This window comes from Chrysemys picta, chromosome 17 (assembly GCF_011386835.1).
Source record: "Chrysemys picta bellii isolate R12L10 chromosome 17, ASM1138683v2, whole genome shotgun sequence".
NCBI classification, from domain to species: Eukaryota; Metazoa; Chordata; order Testudines; family Emydidae; genus Chrysemys; species Chrysemys picta.
In genome coordinates, this window is record NC_088807.1 from 24,506,804 (window position 1) to 24,527,395 (window position 20,592).

The 20,592-nt window shown below is 58.6% G+C and overlaps 2 protein-coding genes across 2 annotated transcripts in view; both read right to left on the minus strand.

Moving 5' to 3' along the window:
* Positions 1–394, minus strand: part of LOC135976296 (uncharacterized) — an 8,735-nt gene extending 8,341 nt beyond the window's left edge. The window contains exon 1 of the mRNA XM_065571331.1: positions 264–394. The gene's annotated coding sequence lies outside the window, so the exon portion shown is untranslated. The remainder of the gene's footprint in view (positions 1–263) is intronic.
* Positions 395–13,844: 13,450 nt separating this feature from the next.
* On the minus strand, positions 13,845–14,801 carry LOC101948369 (olfactory receptor 1f45-like). Its single transcript, XM_005311961.2, has one exon. It carries the CDS (start codon positions 14,799–14,801, stop codon positions 13,845–13,847), a length of 957 nt encoding a protein of 318 aa, XP_005312018.1.
* Between the last annotated feature and the right edge of the window lie 5,791 nt (positions 14,802–20,592).

Below are 20,592 nucleotides of genomic sequence, written 5' to 3' on the forward strand. Positions count from 1 at the left end.
CTACCACCACATGGTCTCTCAACTCACCCCGAGACCCCACTAACCCCCCCCCTCAATCTCCGGAGTTACAGCTCACCCCGCCCCCCATACACTCCTAGGCACCCCCCCATTCAACCCACTGATCCTAGCCCAAAGCCCCCTCCCCAGACCCCTCCACCCCGCTCGAAGTTCCCTCCCATTCCCTATTCACCCCTCTACACCTCAACCCAGCCCTCCCCCAGAAAGGTGAGTCTCCCTGGGACCCCCCCCCCCCGCCAACATACCTGCCATCTGCTGGGCCTGCCCCCTCCTGCGATCCGTGGGTCCTGTCCTGCCCCCCAGCTACTCAAGACCTTATAAAGGTCGCCCCCCGAGGGCTGGCCCCTCGTGCCATTGGCCCCCGGGCTCCCTCCACTCCCAGCCTTTCCTCCAATCAAGTTCAAGGCCCTCCCTCTCGCCCCCCAACTCTTGGAGAACAAAGACCCACCCAGCCCCTCCCTGGGTGATTCAGATCAGGGGTGGGGGGCTGGATGGGCCATTGGCCCCTCGTCAGCCAGAGACAATGGGCCTGGAGTGGCCGGTGGGGGGGGGGAGGTCTCTGCATACCACACCCCCTCCCCCAGCCCCATGGCCAGAGGGGTGGGGGTGGGCGGCTGGGGCTGGAGGTCTGAAGTCCTGAATGGGGGCGGGGAAGAGTCGGGGTGCCCAGATCAGAGCCATGTATCCACCTTGCCCCCCCCCAGATCAGACCCAGGGGCCCATCTACCCTGCTATCAGGCCTCTGGACGGTGGCTCTCAGGGAGCCTGGCCCTGCCCAGCCCCCCAAAGTTGGCCCAGACCTGGGCATGACAGGGCCAGCAGGAGCCTCTCCCCAACTGGAAACAAGACTAGCACCCCATGGCTCCTACCCCCAGGGGTGGGGAGGGGGAACCCTGGCATCCTGGCCAAATCCTCCCTCGAGTGAGTCCAGCTGCTCTGCCCCAGAGGCGGCCCCATCTCGAGCCATGTTCACGTGGGGTTATGTGGGGCTGTTCCCCACCTGCCCCACCCCAGAGCTGGCTGCATCTCAGCACCGCCGTCCTGGTTCAGTGGGTACAAAATGCTTCAGGCCCTTTCGCAGCGTGGGGAAATCTTCAGTCCCAGCATGACACCCCCTGGGTCAAATGAACTCCCCCAGTCCACCCCCCCAACTCCCTCCAGGTGGAATTGCCCAGAGAGGGGTGTATGTGGGGGGGGAGGGGGAGCGGCTCTGGGGCTGGGCCCTGATGGGCATCTCCCCTTTTTGGACCTGGGGGGGGCAAGATGGGGGCTATTTGGATTTCCACCAAGCGGGGAAGTGCACCACTCTTCGCCCGGGGGGGTCCTGCATCTGAATGGGAGGGGGGCTTAGCCATGAACCCCAGAAGCTGCTCCAGGGAATCTCCCCAGCCCCTGGCAATGAACCCCCTTCTACACCTGCTCCCAGCCCTCCCCAATGCCCCAACTCACAGACCCCCCCAGCCCTTCTCCTGGGGAGGGGATCCCCTAACTCACAGACCCCCCAGCCCTTCTCCTTGGGAGGGGATCCCCCAACTCACAGACCCCCCCAGCCCTTCTCCTTGGGAGGGGATCCCCTAACTCACAGACCCCCCCCAGCCCTTCTCCTGGGGAGGGGATCCCCTAACTCACAGACACCCCCCCCAGCCCTTCTCCTTGGGAGGGGATCCCCTAACTCACAGACCCCCCCCAGCCCTTCTCCTGGGGAGGGGATCCCCTAACTCACAGACCCCCCCCCAGCCCTTCTCCTGGGGAGGGGATCCCCTAACTCACAGACCCCCCCCAGCCCTTCTCCTTGGGAGGGTATCCCCCAACTCACAGACCCCCCAGCCCTTCTCCCGGGCAGTGAACCCGCCAACTCACAGACCCCTCCGAGGCCTTCTCCTGGGGATGGGATCCCCCAACTCACAGACACCCCTAGCCCTTCTCCCGGGCAGGGAATCCCCCAACTCACAGACCCCCCCCAGCCCTTCTCCCAGGGAGGGGATCCCCCAGCTCACAGACCGCCCCCAACCCTTCTCCTGGGGAGGGGATCGCCCAACTCACAGACACCCCCCAGCCCTTCTCCCGGGGAGGGGATCCCCCAACTCACAGACACCCCCAGCCCTTCTCCCGGGGAGGGGATCCCCCCCACACACCCAGGGATCAGCCCCATTGACCCCAGTAGAGCTAAGGGGCCCATTGATCTTAGTTGGGGATCTGGCCCTCCCCCCCCCCCACTGATTGACCCCTGGGGTCCAGCCCAAGCTCTCTAGGAGTCGTTCATTAAGTTGTTGACCAAGGTCTGGGCTGAATGTTCCCCCTGGAGAGAGTGAATCACCCGCTCTCTGATTCAATCAGATGGGGGGGGGGATCCTCCTGGGGGGAAAACCTGCTTGTCCCAAGCAGCCTTCCCTGGCCCAGCTGGGGAGCCAACAGGCCCCCAAAGGGAGCTCCCGGGGGGCTGCCCTAGAAAAATTCAACCAGGCCCAGCAAGGGGGGGAGATACGTGAAGGCCACATGGCCAGGGAGAGAACCCAGGAGTCCTGGCTCCCAGCCCCCCTGCTCTAAACACCAGACCCCACCCCTCTCCCAGAGTCAAGAGAGAACCCAGGAGTCCTGGCTCCCAGCCCCCCCTTTAACCACTAGATCCCCCTCCCCCTCAACTGCTAGACCCCACTTCCCTCCTGGAGCAAGGGAGAGAACCCAGGAGTCCTGGCTCCCCCCCCCAACCACTACCCCCACTTCCCTCCCGAAGGAGAAGGGCCTTGGGCTGTCACCCCCCCTCAGCTCCCCGAATCCCTGCAGGCCCTTTCTCTGCTGTGTCCCTCACCGCTCCCCCCCCCAGATCCCCCCAAACTCTGGGATAGTGACCAGAATGCACCTGGCTCACGCTAACCCCGGCTACGGGCCAACAAATCCCCCATCAGCCCCGGCTCCCTGCCTTGGCCCCAGTGCTGGGCTGCGGGGCTGAGTGGGTGGGGGGCAGCTCCAGTGATGGGCTGGGGCAGATGGGCTGTGGTGGGGGGCGGCTCTGTGATGGGGGGCAGACGGGCTGGGGTGGGGGCCAGCTCCAGTGATGGGCGAAAAGAACAGGAGTACTTGTGGCACCTTAGAGACTAACAAATTTATTAGAGCATAAGCTTTCGTGGGCTACAGCCCACTTCTTCGGATGCATAGATGGGCGGGGGCAGATGGGCTGTGGTGGGGGCCAGCTCCAATGATGGGTGGGGGGCAGACAGGCTGTGATGGGGGATCTCTGTGATGGGGGCAGATGGGGTGTCATGGGGGATCTCTGTGATGGGGCAGATGGGCTGTGATGGGGGATCTCTGTGACGGGGGCAGATGGGGTGTCATGGGGGTGGCTCTGTGACAGGGGGTAGATGGGGTGTCATGGGGGTGGCTCTGTGACGGGGGGTAGATGGGGTGTCATGGGGGTGGCTCTGTGACAGGGGGTAGATGGGGTGTCATGGGAGTGGCTCTGTGACGGGGCAGAGGGGCTGTGATGGGGGATCTCTGTGATGGGGGGCAGAGGGGCTGTGATGGGGGATCTCTGTGACAGGGGGCAGATGGGGTGTCATGGGGGTGGCTCTGTGACAGGGGGCAGAGGGGCTGTGATGGGGGATCTCTGTGACGGGGGCAGAGGGGCTGTGATGGCGGATCTCTGTGACGGGGCAGATGGGCTGTGATGGGGGATCTCTGTGACAGGGGGCAGATGGGGTGTCATGGGGGTGGCTCTGTGACAGGGGGTAGATGGGGTGTCATGGGGGTGGCTCTGTGACAGGGGGCAGAGGGGCTGTGATGGGGGATCTCTGTGACGGGGGCAGAGGGGCTGTGATGGGGGATCTCTGTGACGGGGCAGATGGGGTGTTATGGGGGATCTCTGTGACGGGGGCAGATGGGCTGTGATGGGGGTGGCTCTGTGACGGGGGGCAGACGGGCTGTGATGGGGGTGGCTCTGTGATGGAGGGTAGATGGGCTGTGATGGGGGATCTCTGTGACGGGGGGCAGATGGGGTGTCATGGGGTGGCTCTGTGATGGAGGGTAGATGGGCTGGGGTGGGGGATCTCTGTGACGGGGCAGAGGGGCTGTGATGGGGGATCTCTGTGACAGGGCAGATGGGCTGCGATGGGGGATCTCTGTGACAGGGGGCAGAGGGGCTGTGATGGGGGATCTCTGTGACGGGGGCAGAGGGGCTGTGATGGGGGATCTCTGTGATGGGGGCAGAGGGGCTGTGATGGGGGATCTCTGTGATGGGGCAGATGGGGTGTCATGGGGGATCTGTGATGGGGGCAGATGGGGTGTCATGGGGGTGGCTCTGTGATGGGGCAGATGGGCTGTGATGGGGGATCTCTGTGACAGGGCAGATGGGGTGTCATGGGGGTGGCTCTGTGATGGGGCAGATGGGCTGTGATGGGGGATCTCTGTGACAGGGCAGATGGGGTGTCATGGGGGTGGCTCTGTGATGGGGCAGATGGGCTGTGATGGGGGATCTCTGTGACAGGGCAGATGGGGTGTCATGGGGGTGGCTCTGTGATGGAGGGTAGATGGGCTGTGATGGGGGATCTCTGTGATGGGGCAGAGGGGCTGTGATGGGGGATCTCTGTGACGGGGCAGAGGGGCTGTGATGGGGGATCTCTGTGATGGGGCAGAGGGGCTGTGATGGGGGATCTCTGTGACGGGGCAGAGGGGCTGCGATGGGGGATCTCTGTGACGGGGCAGAGGGGCTGTGATGGGGGATCTCTGTGATGGGGCAGAGGGGCTGTGATGGGGGATCTCTGTGATGGGGGCAGATGGGCTGTGATGGGGGATCTCTGTGACGGGGGCAGAGGGGCTGTGATGGGGGATCTCTGTGATGGGGGCAGAGGGGCTGTGATGGGGGATCTCTGTGATGGGGCAGATGGGCTGTGGTGGGGGATCTCTGTGATGGGGGCAGAGGGGCTGTGATGGGGGATCTCTGTGACGGGGCAGATGGGCTGTGATGGGGGATCTCTGTGATGGGGCAGATGGGCTGTGATGAGGCAGATGGGCTGTGGTGGGGGATCTCTGTGATGGGGGCAGAGGGGCTGTGATGGGGGATCTCTGTGACAGGGGGCAGATGGGCTGTGATGGGGGATCTCTGTGACGGGGCAGAGGGGCTGTGGTGGGGGATCTCTGTGATGGGGGCAGAGGGGCTGTGATGGGGGATCTCTGTGACAGGGGGCAGATGGGCTGTGATGGGGGATCTCTGTGACGGGGCAGATGGGCTGTGATGGGGGATCTCTGTGACAGGGGGCAGATGGGCTGTGATGGGGGATCTCTGTGATGGGGGCAGAGGGGCTGTGATGGGGGATCTCTGTGACAGGGGGCAGATGGGCTGTGATGGGGGATCTCTGTGACGGGGCAGATGGGCTGTGATGGGGGATCTCTGTGATGGGGCAGATGGGGTGTCATGGGGGTGGCTCTGTGATGGAGGGTAGATGGGCTGTGATGGGGGATCTCTGTGACGGGGCAGATGGGCTGTGATGGGGGATCTCTGTGATGGGGCAGATGGGGTGTCATGGGGGTGGCTCTGTGATGGAGGGTAGATGGGCTGTGATGGGGGATCTCTGTGACGGGGGCAGAGGGGCTGTGATGGGGGATCTCTGTGATGGGGGCAGAGGGGCTGTGATGGGGGATCTCTGTGACGGGGCAGATGGGGTGTCATGGGGGTGGCTCTGTGATGGAGGGTAGATGGGCTGGGGTGGGGGATCTCTGTGACGGGGGCAGAGGGGCTGTGATGGGGGATCTCTGTGACAGAGCAGATGGGGTGTCATGGGGCTGGCTCTGTGATGGGCGGGGGGCAGACAGGCTGGGGCGGAGTGGCTCCGGTGAGGGGGTGGGGGGCCGATCTCTATTGTTCTCCCTCGGCCTTTGTCTCTATTTGCCTTTCTCCCCCCCCCCCCCCCAGCTCATTTGCAAACTAATCCGGCTCAGCCCTGGGCCCAGATTCCTGCATATCAGTGGGGCCCGAGGGGGGTGGGCAGGGCCCAGCAGGGAAGGGGAAATCTGCCCTAGAGAGACTCTAAAGACAGCTACAAACCCATTTGTTGCGGGGGAGGGGGCGCTGGGAGCCAGGACTCCTGGGTTCTCTCCCCGGCTCTGGGAGGGGAGTGGGGGCTGGTGGTTAGAGCAGGGGGGGGGGGGCTGGTAGCCCGGACTCCTGGGTTCTCTCCCCGGCTCTGGGAGGGAAGTGAGATCTGGTGGTTAGAGCAGGGGGGCTGGGAGCCAGGACTCCTGGGTTCTCTCCCCGGCTCTGGGAGGGGAGTGGGGTCTAGTGGATAGAGCGGGGGGGGGGCTGGGAGCCAGGACTCCTGGGTTCTCTCCCCGGCTCTGGGAGGGGAGTGGGGTCTAGTGGGTTACAGCAGTTTACGTTTGGGGGTGGCAGTTTCAGAGGCTCCGTTGGGGTGAATGTGGGGGGAGCTGGGTAAAGGGGGTGTCTCTCTGTGGGGCGAAGGTCTGGGGGTTCAGTCTGAGCACCAGGAAAACAGAGGCCCCGTTTGGAGTTCACAGCGAATGTGGAGACTTGGGGGTGGGGGTGACACTTGGGGGCCTCGAGTGTAAGTTTGGGGCGAAGGTGAAATGGGGGGTTCTCAGTAATGGAGCTTAAAATGAGGGCAGGGGGCTCATTCTGAGTCTGGGGGGACAAGTTTGGGGGGGCTGGGACCTGAGTTTGGGGGTCCAGCATGGGGCTGGGAGCTGAGTTGGGGGGACAGGGGCTGAATTTGAGGGGGCTGGGATGGGGGAACAGGGGCTGAATTTGAGGGGGATGGGGATTATTTGGGGGGGGGATGGGAGCTGAGGGGGGCTGGGATGGGGGGATGGGATCTCAGTTTGGGGGGACTGGGGAGAGAAGATTGTTTGGGGGAGCAGAGTTTCAGGGGGGATGGAGCCAGGGGCGGAGTGAGGGGTGAAGACGCTAGGGGAAGGTGGGATCTGAATTCGGGGGACGGGCTGAATTGGAGGGGGGCTGGGATGGGGGTACTGTTGGGGGCACAGGAGCTGAGGGGGGCTCTGTGGGGGGCTGGGAGCTCAGTTTGGGGGGACTGGGGAGAGATTGTTTGGGGGAGCAGAGTTTCGGGGGCCAGGAGCTGAGAGAGGGGAGAAGGCGCAGGAGGGGGGAGGAGAGGGGAGGGGGGGGCAGGCCTGGGGGTCCCGCCCTGGCTGACTGGCTCCCGCTGGCCGGCAGCTTTGCATGCCAATAGCCGCCTGGAGCCAGGGGCCCGGCCCTGCCCAATGGCCCATCTCCTGCCCTTTGATATGCGCAGCTGGGAGGGGGGGCAGCCTCATGGCTGGGCGGGGTGGGGCTCAGAGACCTTTCGCCCAGAGATCTCGTCCTCTGGCCTCAGCCCCCCGCCCCCCAAAGCACACCCTGACTGAGCCCCCAAACCTGCCCCCGAACTCTCAGTGTGCCAGGCCGCCCCCCGGCTCTGCGAGGGAAGTGGGGGCTGGTGGGTTAGAGCGGGGGGGGGGGCTGGGAGCCAGGACTCCTGGGTTCTCTCCCCGGCTCTGGGAGGGGAGTGGGGGCTGGTGGGTTAGAGCAGGGGGGGCTGGGAGCCAGGACTCCTGGGTTCTCTCCCGAGCTCAGGCTGGGGAGTGGGGGCTAGTGGTTAGAGTGGGGGGCTGACATGCCAGCCCTGGGCTGCAGAGAAGCAAAAGGCTTTTTCCACTTCCCCCCAGGCCTTGGCCACACGAGGTTCGATTCAAGGGAGGGGGACGTCCGGCCTCGGCCCACAGGTGAGGGCCCTGTTCAGCCTGAACCGCCAGGGGCCGCGACTCAAGCTCCGAAGCCCTTGACGGCGCTTGAGTTACAAACCATTTTCAGCTCATCTCGGGCGACACTCTGGTGTAGACAGGGCCTCGCTCCTAGCCTGGCCGGTTAGAAAGGGCCGAGCGTGTGCCCGTGTCCCCGGTGGGGTAACCCAGCCCCCACTCCCCTCCCAGAGCTGGGGAGAGAACCCAGGAGTCCTGGCTCCCAGCCCCCCCCTGCTCTAACCACTAGCCCCCACTCCCCTCCCAGAGCCGGGGAGAGAACCCAGGAGTCCTGGCTCCCAGCCCCCCCTGCTCTAACCACTAGCCCCCACTCCCCTCCGAGAACCGGGGAGAGAACCCAGGAGTCCCGGCTCCCAGCCATATCCGTGGTACTCAGAAGCCAGCGTGTTCAATCGCTGGCTGGTCTGGGGATGGCGCTGGGGGCTGCGTGAAGTCGAAGTCGTGTGATGAGCCGCAATGCGGAGCCCATGGAACGGGGCTGGTTTGGGGGGTCTCAACGGGACAGAGAGCTCACGCAGATACAGCTTTTCCTTGCTTGGCTGTCGCTGGCAGAGGGGCGCGCCCAGGAGAGAGATGCCCCCTCCCCCGCGCCCCCAGGCCACAAACTGAGAGATTCTTTGCAGCTTCCTAAACCCTTCTGCCAACAGCTGCCCAGACCCCAACTGAGATCAGGGCCCCGTCGGGCCGGGCGCTGCCCAGACCCCCAACCAAGATCAGGGCCCCGTCGCGCCGGGCGCTGCCCAGACCCCCAACCAAGATCAGGGCCCCGTCGCACCGAGCGCTGTCCACACCCTAACCGAGATCAGGGCCCCATCGCACCGAGCGCTGTCCAGACCCTGACCAAGATCAGGGCCCCGTCGCACCGAGCGCTGTCCACACCCTAACCGAGATCAGGACCCCATTGCGCCGAGCGCTGCCCAGACCCTGACCGAGATCAGGACCCCATTGCGCCGAGCGCTGCCCAGACCCTGACCGAGATCAGGGCCCCGTCGCGCCGGGCGCTGTCCAGACCCTGACCAAGATCAGGGCCCCGTCGCGCCGAGCGCTGTCCACACCGTAACCGAGATCAGGGCCCCATCGCGCCGGGCGCTGTCCAGACCCTGACCAAGATCAGGGCCCCGTCGCGCCGAGCGCTGTCCACACCCTAACCGAGATCAGGACCCCGTCGCGCCGAGCGCTGCCCAGACCCTGACCGAGATCAGGACCCCATTGCGCCGAGCGCTGCCCAGACCCTGACCGAGATCAGGGCCCCGTCGCGCCGGGCGCTGTCCAGACCCTGACCAAGATCAGGGCCCCGTCGCGCCGAGCGCTGTCCACACCCTAACCGAGATCAGGGCCCCATCGCGCCGGGCGCTGTCCAGACCCTGACCAAGATCAGGGCCCCGTCGCGCCGAGCGCTGTCCACACCCTAACCGAGATCAGGACCCCGTCGCGCCGAGCGCTGCCCAGACCCTGACCAAGATCAGGGCCCCGTCGCACCGAGCGCTGTCCACACCCTAACCGAGATCAGGACCCCATTGCGCCGAGCGCTGCCCAGACCCTGACCGAGATCAGGACCCCATTGCGCCGAGCGCTGCCCAGACCCTGACCGAGATCAGGGCCCCGTCGCGCCGGGCGCTGTCCAGACCCTGACCAAGATCAGGGCCCCGTCGCGCCGAGCGCTGTCCACACCCTAACCGAGATCAGGGCCCCATCGCGCCGGGCGCTGTCCAGACCCTGACCAAGATCAGGGCCCCGTCGCGCCGAGCGCTGTCCACACCCTAACCGAGATCAGGACCCCGTCGCGCCGAGCGCTGCCCAGACCCTGACCGAGATCAGGACCCCATTGCGCCGAGCGCTGCCCAGACCCTGACCGAGATCAGGGCCCCGTCGCGCCGGGCGCTGTCCAGACCCTGACCAAGATCAGGGCCCCGTCGCGCCGAGCGCTGTCCACACCCTAACCGAGATCAGGGCCCCATCGCGCCGGGCGCTGTCCAGACCCTGACCAAGATCAGGGCCCCGTCGCGCCGAGCGCTGTCCACACCCTAACCGAGATCAGGACCCCGTCGCGCCGAGCGCTGCCCAGACCCTGACCGAGATCAGGACCCCATTGCGCCGAGCGCTGCCCAGACCCTGACTGAGATCAGGACCCCGTCGCGCCGAGCGCTGCCCGGACCCTGACCGAGATCAGGGCTCCGTCGCGCCGAGTGCTGCCCAGATACACAGCGAGACAAGCTCTCCCACTCTAAATAGACAAAGGGTGGGAGAGGAACCGAAGCCCAGACCAGGGACATGACTTGCCTGGGCTCACCCCGAAGGGCGGAGGCAGAGCCGGGCGTAGAGGCCCCATGATTCTGGGGTTACTCCTTCTCGGCGTTGAGCGAGTAAATTCGCAGCCTGATTTTCAAGCGGGCCGAACACCCAACAGCTCTGCTTAATGTGAGAGCGGCCGTGGGCATTTCGGAGAAGCCAGGCCACTCCGTGAGCACAGGACTTGCTAGACTGGCTCAGCCCTCCAGCCCATCTAACCTGGTGTCCCGGCTCCACCAGAGCCTGGCACCTGATGCTGCAGAGGAAGTGTGGGAACCTCGCAGTAGCAGCGGAGGGGTGATCTGCTTCCCCCCCCCCGCACATAATCCCTACTACCCAGGCACTGGGTATGGTCAGAGTAAATTCAGGGTAAGGACTGAGTAAACCCTGGGTGTGGACTCAGTAATTCAGAGTAAGGGCTGAGTAAACCCTGGGTGTGGACCAAGTAAATTCAGAGTAAGGACTGAGTAAACCCTGGGTGTGGACTGAGTAATTCAGAGTAAGGGCTGAGTAAACCCTGGGTGTGGACCGAGTAAATTCAGAGTAAGGACTGAGTAAACCCTGGGTGTGGACCGAGTAAATTCAGGGTAAGGACTGAGTAAACCCTGGGTGTGGACTGAGTAATTCAGAGTAAGGGCTGAGTAAACCCTGGGTGTGGACCGAGAAAATTCAGGGTAAGGGCTGAGTAAACCCTGGGTGTGGACCGAGTAAATTCAGAGTAAGGGCTGAGTAAACCCTGGGTGTGGACTGAGAACATTCAGAGTAAGGGCTGAGTAAACCCTGCATGTGGACCGAGTAAATTCAGGGTAAGGGCTGAAAAAACTCTCATGGCCTGTTGTAGACTACAAAGTTAGGTCACCCTAACTACATTGCTCAGGACTGTGAAAAAATTCAGACTTGTGTGTCGTAGTTAAGCCTATCTAAGCCCTAGTGTAGACACTGCTAAGTTGATGGAAGAATTTTTCCGTCAACGTAGCTATCACCTCTTGGAGAGGTGGATTTACTACAGCAACAGAAGAACCTCTTCTGATGCAGTAGTAAGTGTCTACTCTACAGCTTTCTAGAGTAGCCATACCCATCATATGGCCTGAGTAAATCCTGTGTAAACCTTGAGTAAGGCCATGTCTACACTACTGGTGCTGCAGATGTGCTGCTATCGCTCCACAGTGTAGATGCTTCGTAGTGACAGAAGAGGTTTTTCTGCTGATGTAGTTAGTCCAGGCGGTAGCTGGGTTGACGAAAGTATTGTTCCGTCAACCTAGCCGCGTCTACACCTGGGCTTAGGTTGGCTTAACTACGGGGTGTGAAATTTTCATGCCCCTGAGCGACAGCCCTAGGTCAATCTAGTTTTCAAGTGTAGACCAGGCCTAAGAGTAAGGACCAAATAAACCCTTAACGTGGTTCGAGTAAAATCAAAGGAAGGATTGAGTAAGCTCTGAGGATGGATGGTTTAGAATCAGAGTGACAACTAAGGCCTGGTCTACACCTAAAACTTAGGTCAACCTAGCTACGTCACTCGAGGGTGTGAAAAGTTCATACCCTGAGAGAGGTAGTTAACACACCACGAAGTCAACGGAAGAAATTCCTTCGACCTAGCTACTGCCTCTTGGAGAGGTAGGCTTGGAAAGGTAGAGCGTCTATGCTACAGAGGTGTAGCTGCAGCACTTCTAGTGTAGACACAGCTGAAGTAAACCCTGAGTAGGGACTGAGGAGCCATGTCTAACCTACCACGTTTTGCAGCATCGTTCTGCCGGCCGAACACCAGTGTAGCTCCAGAGATTTCAAGGCCAGAAGAGACTTTTGTGATCATCTTCTGACCTACAGTGTAACACAGAGCAGAGAACTTCCCCCAAAATAATTCCTAGAGCAGATCTGCTAGAGAAACAGCCCATCCGGATTGAAAAAATGGCCAGTGATGGAGAATCATCCACACCCATTGGGAAATTGTCCCGATGGTTCATTTCCCTTCCCGTTAAAAATTTACGTCTTATTTCTAGTCTGAATTCGTCTAGCTTCAACTTCTAGCCATTGGATCGGGTTAGACCTTCCCCTGCTGGAGCGAAGAGCCCGTTATCAAATATTTGTCCCCACATCGGTCTTTATAGACTGGGATCCAGTCACCCCTTCACCTTCTCTTTGTTCAGCTAAATAGACCGAGCTCCTGGAGTCTCTCGCTCTCGGGCAGGGTTTCTAACCCGTTAATCATTCTCGGGGCTCTTCTCTGACCCTCCCCGACTGATCAACCACCTTCCTGAACTGTGGCCACCAGAACTGGATGCAAGATCCCAGCACCAGCTGCACCAGGGCCATATCCAGAGGCCAAATTGCCTCTCTGCTCCGACTCGAGATTCCCCTATTTACACATCCCAGGATGGCATTAGCTCTTTCAGCCCCAGTGTCACATTGGGAGCTCCCGTTTGGCTGATTGTCCCCTCCCCCCGAATCATTTTCAGGGTCCCAGCTTCCCCGGAGAGAGTCCCCCACCAATGTTCCTGTCAACATAGCTAATGTTGCTTGGGAAGTGGTGGCATATATTGGCAGAAAAACTCACTGGGGTGACGCTAGTGATGCCAGCAAAGCATTTACTGCATAGACAAGCCCTGACTAGGGCCAGAATAAACTCTCAGAAAGGGTTGAGGAAAAACAGAGTAACAGCTGAGTAAGGAGAGAGCAAACCTCTGAGTAAGGGACGAGTAAAGTCAGAACAAGTTGAGTGAAGGCCGGTGAAACTCTGAGTAAGCACAGAGTAAACCCTGGAGTGAATTCTCAATGGCCACTGAGTAAGCACAGAGTAAACCTGGAGTGAATTCTCAGTGACCACTGAGTAAGCACAGAGTAAACCTGGAGTGAATTCTCAATGACCTCTGAGTAAGCATAGAGTAAACCTGGAGTGAATTCTCAACGACCACTGAGTAAGCACAGAGTAAACCTGGAGTGAATTCTCAACGACCTCTGAGTAAGCACAGAGTAAACCTGGAGTGAATTCTCAGTGACCACTGAGTAAGCACAGAGTAAACCTGGAGTGAATTCTCAATGACCTCTGAGTAAGCACAGAGTAAACCTGGAGTGAATTCTCAACGACCACTGAGTAAGCACAGAGTAAACCTGGAGTGAATTCTCAACGACCTCTGAGTAAGCACAGAGTAAACCTGGAGTGAATTCTCAACGACCTCTGAGGAAGGATTGAGTAACGCCTGAGTAAGTTGGGTAGGCTGTAGCACCACCTCAGTGGTCATTGAAGGCCACTGGACAGGTCTGAGTGTAACATCCATGTATCCACAATATATATTAAATTTAATGTACTATACTCCAGCAGAGACCGGAGATTTCTGTCAGTAGGACAGCTCTTGTAATGACAACCGAGGGGGCGACCAAAGACTTGATCCACAGACCGGAGATCAGTGGACCTCAGAGAAACCAACCTGTGTGATAGTTTACGATCAGGAGTTTTGGCCGCAGGCTGTAACGGCGCCGGCCCCGACTTCGGGGAGTGGCAAGAAAGAGGCAGAGAGATTTGACGTCGTGCCAAAGTTGAAACGAAAACGGATCGACACGCTCACGGCGAACCGCGACGCGGCGAGCTCCCGGAATTGAATTGGGGACATGGCCTCTCAAGAGACACGCCACTACCCACAGGGACACACTCCCTCAAGGGATATGCCCCTTAGGGACACGCCCCCTCATTTCCCACAGGGACACGCCCCTCAACCCTGCAGAGACCCGCCTCCTCCCCTATCCCAGCCCTAGCCCTCCCCCCTTGCCCTTCGGCCCTACCTCTCCTGACCCCAGCCCCACCACGCCCCCCTTAGCCTGTCTAGGCCCTGGCGCAGGGCGGCCTTTATGTCCTGGTTGCGCAGACTGTAGATGAAGGGGTTGAGCGTGGGGGTGACCACGGTGTACATGACCGTGGCCAGTTTGTCCCTGTCCCCGGAGTAGCTGGAGAGGGGCCGGAAGTAGACGCTGATGGCCGTGCCATAGAAGAGCCCCACCACAGCCAGGTGGGCACCGCAGGTCTGGAAGGCCTTGCCGCGCCTCTCGGGCACCCGGAGCACGGCCCAGAGGATGCGGGCGTAGGAGAGGACGATGAGGAGGAAGGGCCCGATGATGAGGACGCCCCCCTCCAAGAAGCTGAGTAGCTCGTTGAGCCGCTTCCGGGAGCAGGCCAAGGCCAGCAAGGGCTGGAAGTCGCAGAAGAAATGCGGGAGGCGGGTGCGGCCGCAGAAGGAGAGCCGGGACATCAGCAGGGTGTGCAGCAGGGAGTGGATATGGGCCAGCATCCAGGAAGAGCCCACCAGCGCCTGGCGCCGCAGAGGGCTCATAAGGACGGCGTAGCGCAGGGGCCGGCAGATGGCCAGGTAGCGGTCCAAAGCCATGACACCCAGCAGAAAGTTCTCGGTGATGGCGAAGGCCACAAAGAAGTACATCTGCACCAGGCACCCGGTGTACGGGATGCCCTGGCGCCGGGCACGCAGGTTGGCTAGCATCTTGGGCATGGTGGTGGAGGTGAAGCAGACGTCCACCAGCGAGAGGTGGCTGAGGAAGAAATACATGGGAGAGCCGCGCAGGCGGGGGTCGGAGAGGGTCAGCAGCAGGATCAGTAGGTTGCCCAGTAGGTTGAGGAGGTACATGCAGAGGAAGAGGGAGAAGAGGAGGTGCTCCTGGCCGGGGTGGCTGGAAAGCCCCAGCAGGAGGAAGTGAGGGTGGAGGCTGCCGTTGGTGCTGTCCATGGGCCTGAGTGGGGAAAGAGATGGGGATACGGCTGAGAGTTTGGGTGATGGATGAAAGGAGATCCATCCATTTGTCTAGCCAGCCACCCATCTGTTCATCCATCCATCCATCCACTAATCTATACACAAATCCCTCCATCCATCTGTCCACTAATCACCCCATCCATCCATCCATCCATGGATCACCCTGTCCGTCCATCAATCTATCTATTCACCCATCCACTGTTCACACTACCTATCCATCCATCCACTCTTCACACTACCAATCCGTCCATCCATCTATTCACCCATCCACTCTTCACACTACCTATCTGTCCATCCATCTATTCACCCATCCACTCTTCACACTACGCATCTGTCCATCCATCCATCCATCCACCCATCCATCCACTCTTCACACTACCCATCTGTCCATCCATCCATCCACCCATTCATGGATCACCCTGTCCGTCCATCAATCTATCTATTCACCCATCCACTGTTCACACTACCTATCCATCCATCCACTCTTCACACTACCCATCTGTCCATCCATCTATTCACCCATCCACTCTTCACACTACCCATCCGTCCATCCATCTATCTATTCACCCATCCACTGTTCACACTACCTATCCATCCATCCACTCTTCACACTACCCATCTGTCCATCCATCTATTCACTCATCGCTCTTCACACTACCCATCCGTCCATCCATCTATTCACCCATCCACTCTTCACACTACGCATCTGTCCATCCATCCATCCATCCACCCATCCATCCACTCTTCACACTACCCATCTGTCCATCTATCCATCCATCCATCCATCCACCCATCCATCCACTCTTCACACTGCCCATCTGTCCATCCATCCACTCTTCACACTACCCATCTGTCCATCCGTCCATCCATCCATCCATCCACTAATCCATCCATCCATCCATCCATCCATCCATCCATCCATCCATCCATCCATCCACTAATCACGCCATCAATCCATCCATCCATCCATCCATCCATCCATCCATCCATCCACTAATCGTCCCATCCAGCCATCCATTAAATGTAGACATTTCTAAATCAGCAGGTCCAGATAACTTCCATCCCAGAGTTTTAAAAGAGCCAGCTGAGGGGTTCCCTGGGCCGTTCATGCTGATTTTTAATAAGTCTTGGCATGTTCGGGAAATTCCAGGGGACTGGAAGAAAGCCAGCGTTGTGCCAATCTGTAAAAAAGGCAAATGGGGTGACCCGGGTAATTGTAGGTCTGTAAGTTGGACATTGATCCAGGGCAGGATAGTTGAGCAACCGATACCGGACTCGATTAATAAAGAATTAAAGGAGGGTGATGTAACTAATGCCAGTCAACATGGGCTTCTGAATAATAGAGCTTGTCAGACTAACGCAGTCTCTTTTGTGATGAGATTACAAGTTTGGTTGCTAAAGGTAATAGTGTGATAGCATCGATGTAGAGCTTTGTAAGGTGTTTGACCTGGTACCGCATGACGTTTAGATTAAAAAACTAGAAGGATATAAAGTTAACTTGCTCGGCCTCCATTCAATGGCTTGTAACTGGCTAACTGGTAGATGTCTCTGTCAACGGAGACTCCTCATCGGGCGAGTGGCTTTCCAGGGGAGCCTGCAGGGACTGTGGCTTGTCCCGACGCGAGTTAACATCTTGATCAGTGAGCTGGAGGAAAGCAAAATCCTCCTGGATGAAGTTTGAAGATGACACAATGTAATGGGAAGGAGGACGGCTCAGTGATACAGAGCTACCTAGATCACTTGGTAAACTGGGTGCATGCAAAGAAGAGGTGTTTGAATATGGCGACATGTAAATGGAACAAGGTCGGCTGTCTCTCTCCTGGGAAGCAGCAACTCAGAAAGAGCATTGGGAGGGTGTGGGGGGGATAATCAGCTGAACGCACAAGCTCCCACTGGCAGCCAGTTTCCCCCTGCCCCCCAGCACCTCCCGCCCGCCTGATGCCCTGCACCAGATCAGCGCCTCCCCTTCCCTCCCTCCCAGCGCCTACCACCTGCTCCAATCAGCTGTTTTGCGGCATGCAGGAGGCTCTGGGAGGCAGTGGGAGGAGAAGGGGTGGGGCACGCTGGGGGAAGGGGGTGGAACTGGGTGAGAAGACGTGGGGCAGGGGTGGGGGCTTGAGGGAAGGGATGGGGTGAGGGCAGGGCCTTGGTTGGAGCGGAGGGTTGAGCACCCCCCCGGGTCCCGGAAGAACCCGGTGCCTATGTAAACAGGAGAATTTTGAGTAGGTGCCGAGAAGTGATTTGAGCTCTCGATTTGGCCCTGGTGCGACCGCTGCTGGGATCCTGATTCCGGTTCTGATGCCCACAGTTCCAGAAGGACCGTGATAAATCGGAGAGGGCTCAGAGCAGAGCCACAGAAATGCTGACGTGATTAGTAAACCTGCCTTCGAGTGAGGAACGCCAGGAGTTCGGTCTAGTTAGTGCAGCAGAGACGGTGAAGGGGTGACTTGCTCCCAGGCTAGAAGTACCAACGTGGGGAGCAAATATTTACGAATGGGCCAGGCAGTCCAGCGGGGGAACGGGGAACCCCGTCCTGTGGCTGGAAGGGGAAGCTGGACAAGCGGAGAATGGAAATAAATCATGAATTGTGAACATTGAGGGTAACTTTCCCCGGCGGCTTCGCCATCACTGGCCATTTGGAAATCAAGAGGGGAGGTTTTTCTCAAAGCTCTGCCCTGGGAATTACGGTGGGGACGGGCTCTGGCCTGGGCTGTACAGGTGGCAGACTAGGTGAGCACAACGGTCCCCTCTGGTCGTGGAATCTAGGAATTTAGGAATCCATTCCCCCCATTCCTCCCCTAATCTACAAACAAACCATCCATCTCTCCATCCCTCCATCCATCTAAATACTCCATCCAGCCATCTAGCCAGCCAGCCATCCCTCCATCCATCTAAATACTCCAGCTATCCCTCCCTCCATCCATCCATCTAAATACTACATCCAGCCAGCCAGCCAGCCAGCCATCCCTCCATCCATCTAAATACTCCAGCTATCCCTCCCTCCATCCATCCATCTAAATACTCCATCCCTCCATCCATCCAGCCATCCCTTCATCCATCTAAATACTCCATCCATCCCTCCATCCATCTATATACTCCATCCATCCCTCCATCCATCTAAATACTCCATCCCTCCATCCATCCATCCATCCCTCCATCCATCTAAATACTCCAGCTATCCCTCCCTCCATCCATCCATCTAAATACTCCATCCCTCCATCCATCCAGCCATCCCTCCATCCATCTAAATACTCCATCCATCCCTCCATCCATCTAAATACTCCATCCCTCCATCCATCCAGCCATCCCTCCATCCATCTATATACTCCATCCATCCCTCCATCCATCTAAATACTCCATCCCTCCATCCATCCATCCATCCCTCCATCCATCTAAATACTCCATCCATCCATCTAAATATTCCATCCCTCCAGCCAGCCATCCCTCCATCCATCTAAATACTCCATCCATCCCTCCCTCCCTCCCTCCCTCCATCCATCCATCTAAATACTCCATCCCTCCATCCATCCAGCCATCCCTCCATCCAGCCATCTAGCCATCTAATTACTACATCCATCCATCCAGCCATCCCTCCATCCATCTAAATACTCCATCCATCCCTCCATCCATCTAAATACTCCATCCCTCCAGCCATCCAGCCATCCCTCCATCCATCTAAATACTCCATCCATCCCTCCATCCATCTAAATACTCCATCCATCCTTCCATCCATACATACATCCATCTAAATACTCCATCCATCCATCCATCCATCCATCCATCCATCTAAATACTCCATCCCTCCAGCCAGCCAGCCAGCCATCCCTCCATCCATCTAAATACTCCATCCATCCCTCCCTCCCTCCAGCCATCCATCTAAATACTCCATCCCTCCAGCCAGCCAGCCATCCCTCCATCCATCTAAATACTCCATCCATCCCTCCATCCAGCCATCTAGCCATCTAATTACTACATCCATCCATCCAGCCATCCCTCCATCCATCTAAATACTCCATCCATCCATCCATCCATCTAAATACTCCATCCATCCAACAAGCCAGCCATCTAGACATCTAAATATTACATCCATTCATCCATCCATCTAAATACTCCATCCATCCACACACTCACACACCCAGCCCTCCATCCATCCATCCATCTAGCCATCTAAATACCCCATCCATCCCTTCAGTGAGTGATAGAAACTGAGATCAGAGCCCCATCGTGCCGGGCACTGCACAGACCCCGACTGAGATCAGGGCCCTGTCGCGCCGGGTGCTGCCCAGACACACAGCGAGAGACAATCCCTCCTTCAAAGCACTGACAATCCAATTCGACATTGCGTGGTGCAGGGAAAAGAGGCACAAAGAGCAGAAGTGGGTTTGCTTAGGTCACACAGCAGGTCAGTGACAGAGCTGGGGAGAGAACCCAGGAGTCCTGACTCCCAGCCCTCCCCCCACTACTGGCAGCACCAGCCTAACAATGTGACCAAGCGGGGGCGGGGGGTGACATCTCCGATGACTCAGTGTCCACGGCTGGGGATTGGGTCCTGGTTCCCCAAGCCTGGGGGGCTGGCGTGGGGTTGGCTCAGCCGGTTGGAGCTGTGGGGAACCGACGGTTGGCTCCAGGCTGGTTCCCTGTCACACTAACTTGGAATCGTCTGGAGATGAGATTCCAAGTCCCGTTGCTCCAGGGGACGGCGCTGATGTCCGAGACTTAGACGTCTGTGAGGCCTTTGACTTGGTCCCGTGATTAAAAAAACCTAGAAGGATATGAAATGAACACCCCCCCCACACACACACCCCGTTCAATGGGTTTAAAAACTGGCTAACCGATAGATCTCAAAATGTGACTGTCGACAGGAATCGTTGTCGCATGGGCGTTTCCAGCAGGCAGGTCTCGGCCCAGGGATGCTGGAAAAGATTTGAGGGTCATGGGGGACAATCAGCCGAACGGGAGATCACAGAGCTAATGCCATCCTGGGAGGTATAACTGGGAGAATTGCGAGTCGGAGCAGAGAGATTTGACCTCTGGCTTTGGCCCTGGTGCGACCGCTGCTGGGATCCTGCCTCCGTTTCCGGTGGCCACCTTTCAAGACGGATGTTGATCAGTCGGGGAGGGGTCAGAGAAGAGCCATGAGGATGATTAAAGGGTTAGAAACCGGCCTGAGCATGAGAGACGCTGAACAAAGAGACGGCGAAGAGGTGACTGGATCCCACCTGTACATACCGACGTGGGGAACAACGATTTAATAGTGACCGCTGAGCCCGATCCAACCGGCTGAAAGTTGCATCTGGACATGTTCAGACGGGACGTAAGGCATCAATCATTAGCAGTGAGTGGCACGAGCCCTTGGGAGAATTTCACCCGGGCACGGTGGGTTCTCCATCACTGGCTGTTTTTCAGTCGAGCTGGGCTGGTTTTCTCTGGGAGATTGTGGGGGACATTCTCTGGCCGGTGTGAACCCTGAAATCTGCTAAAGGGGACTCTCTCTCTCTCTCTCTCTCTCTCTCTCTCTCCCGGGGGCCTGTACTGGGACCAGCGCTGGTCTACATACTCATAAATGATCTGGAAAAAGGGGTAAACAGGGAGGTGGCAAAATGTGCAGATGACACAAAACTACTCAAGAAGTTCATTCCCAGGCAGACTGCGAAGAGCTACAAAGGGATCTCACCAAACTGGGTGACTGGGCAGCAAAATGGCAGATGAAATGCAATGTTGATAAATGCAAAGTAATGCACATTGGAAAACAGAATCCCAACTCTAC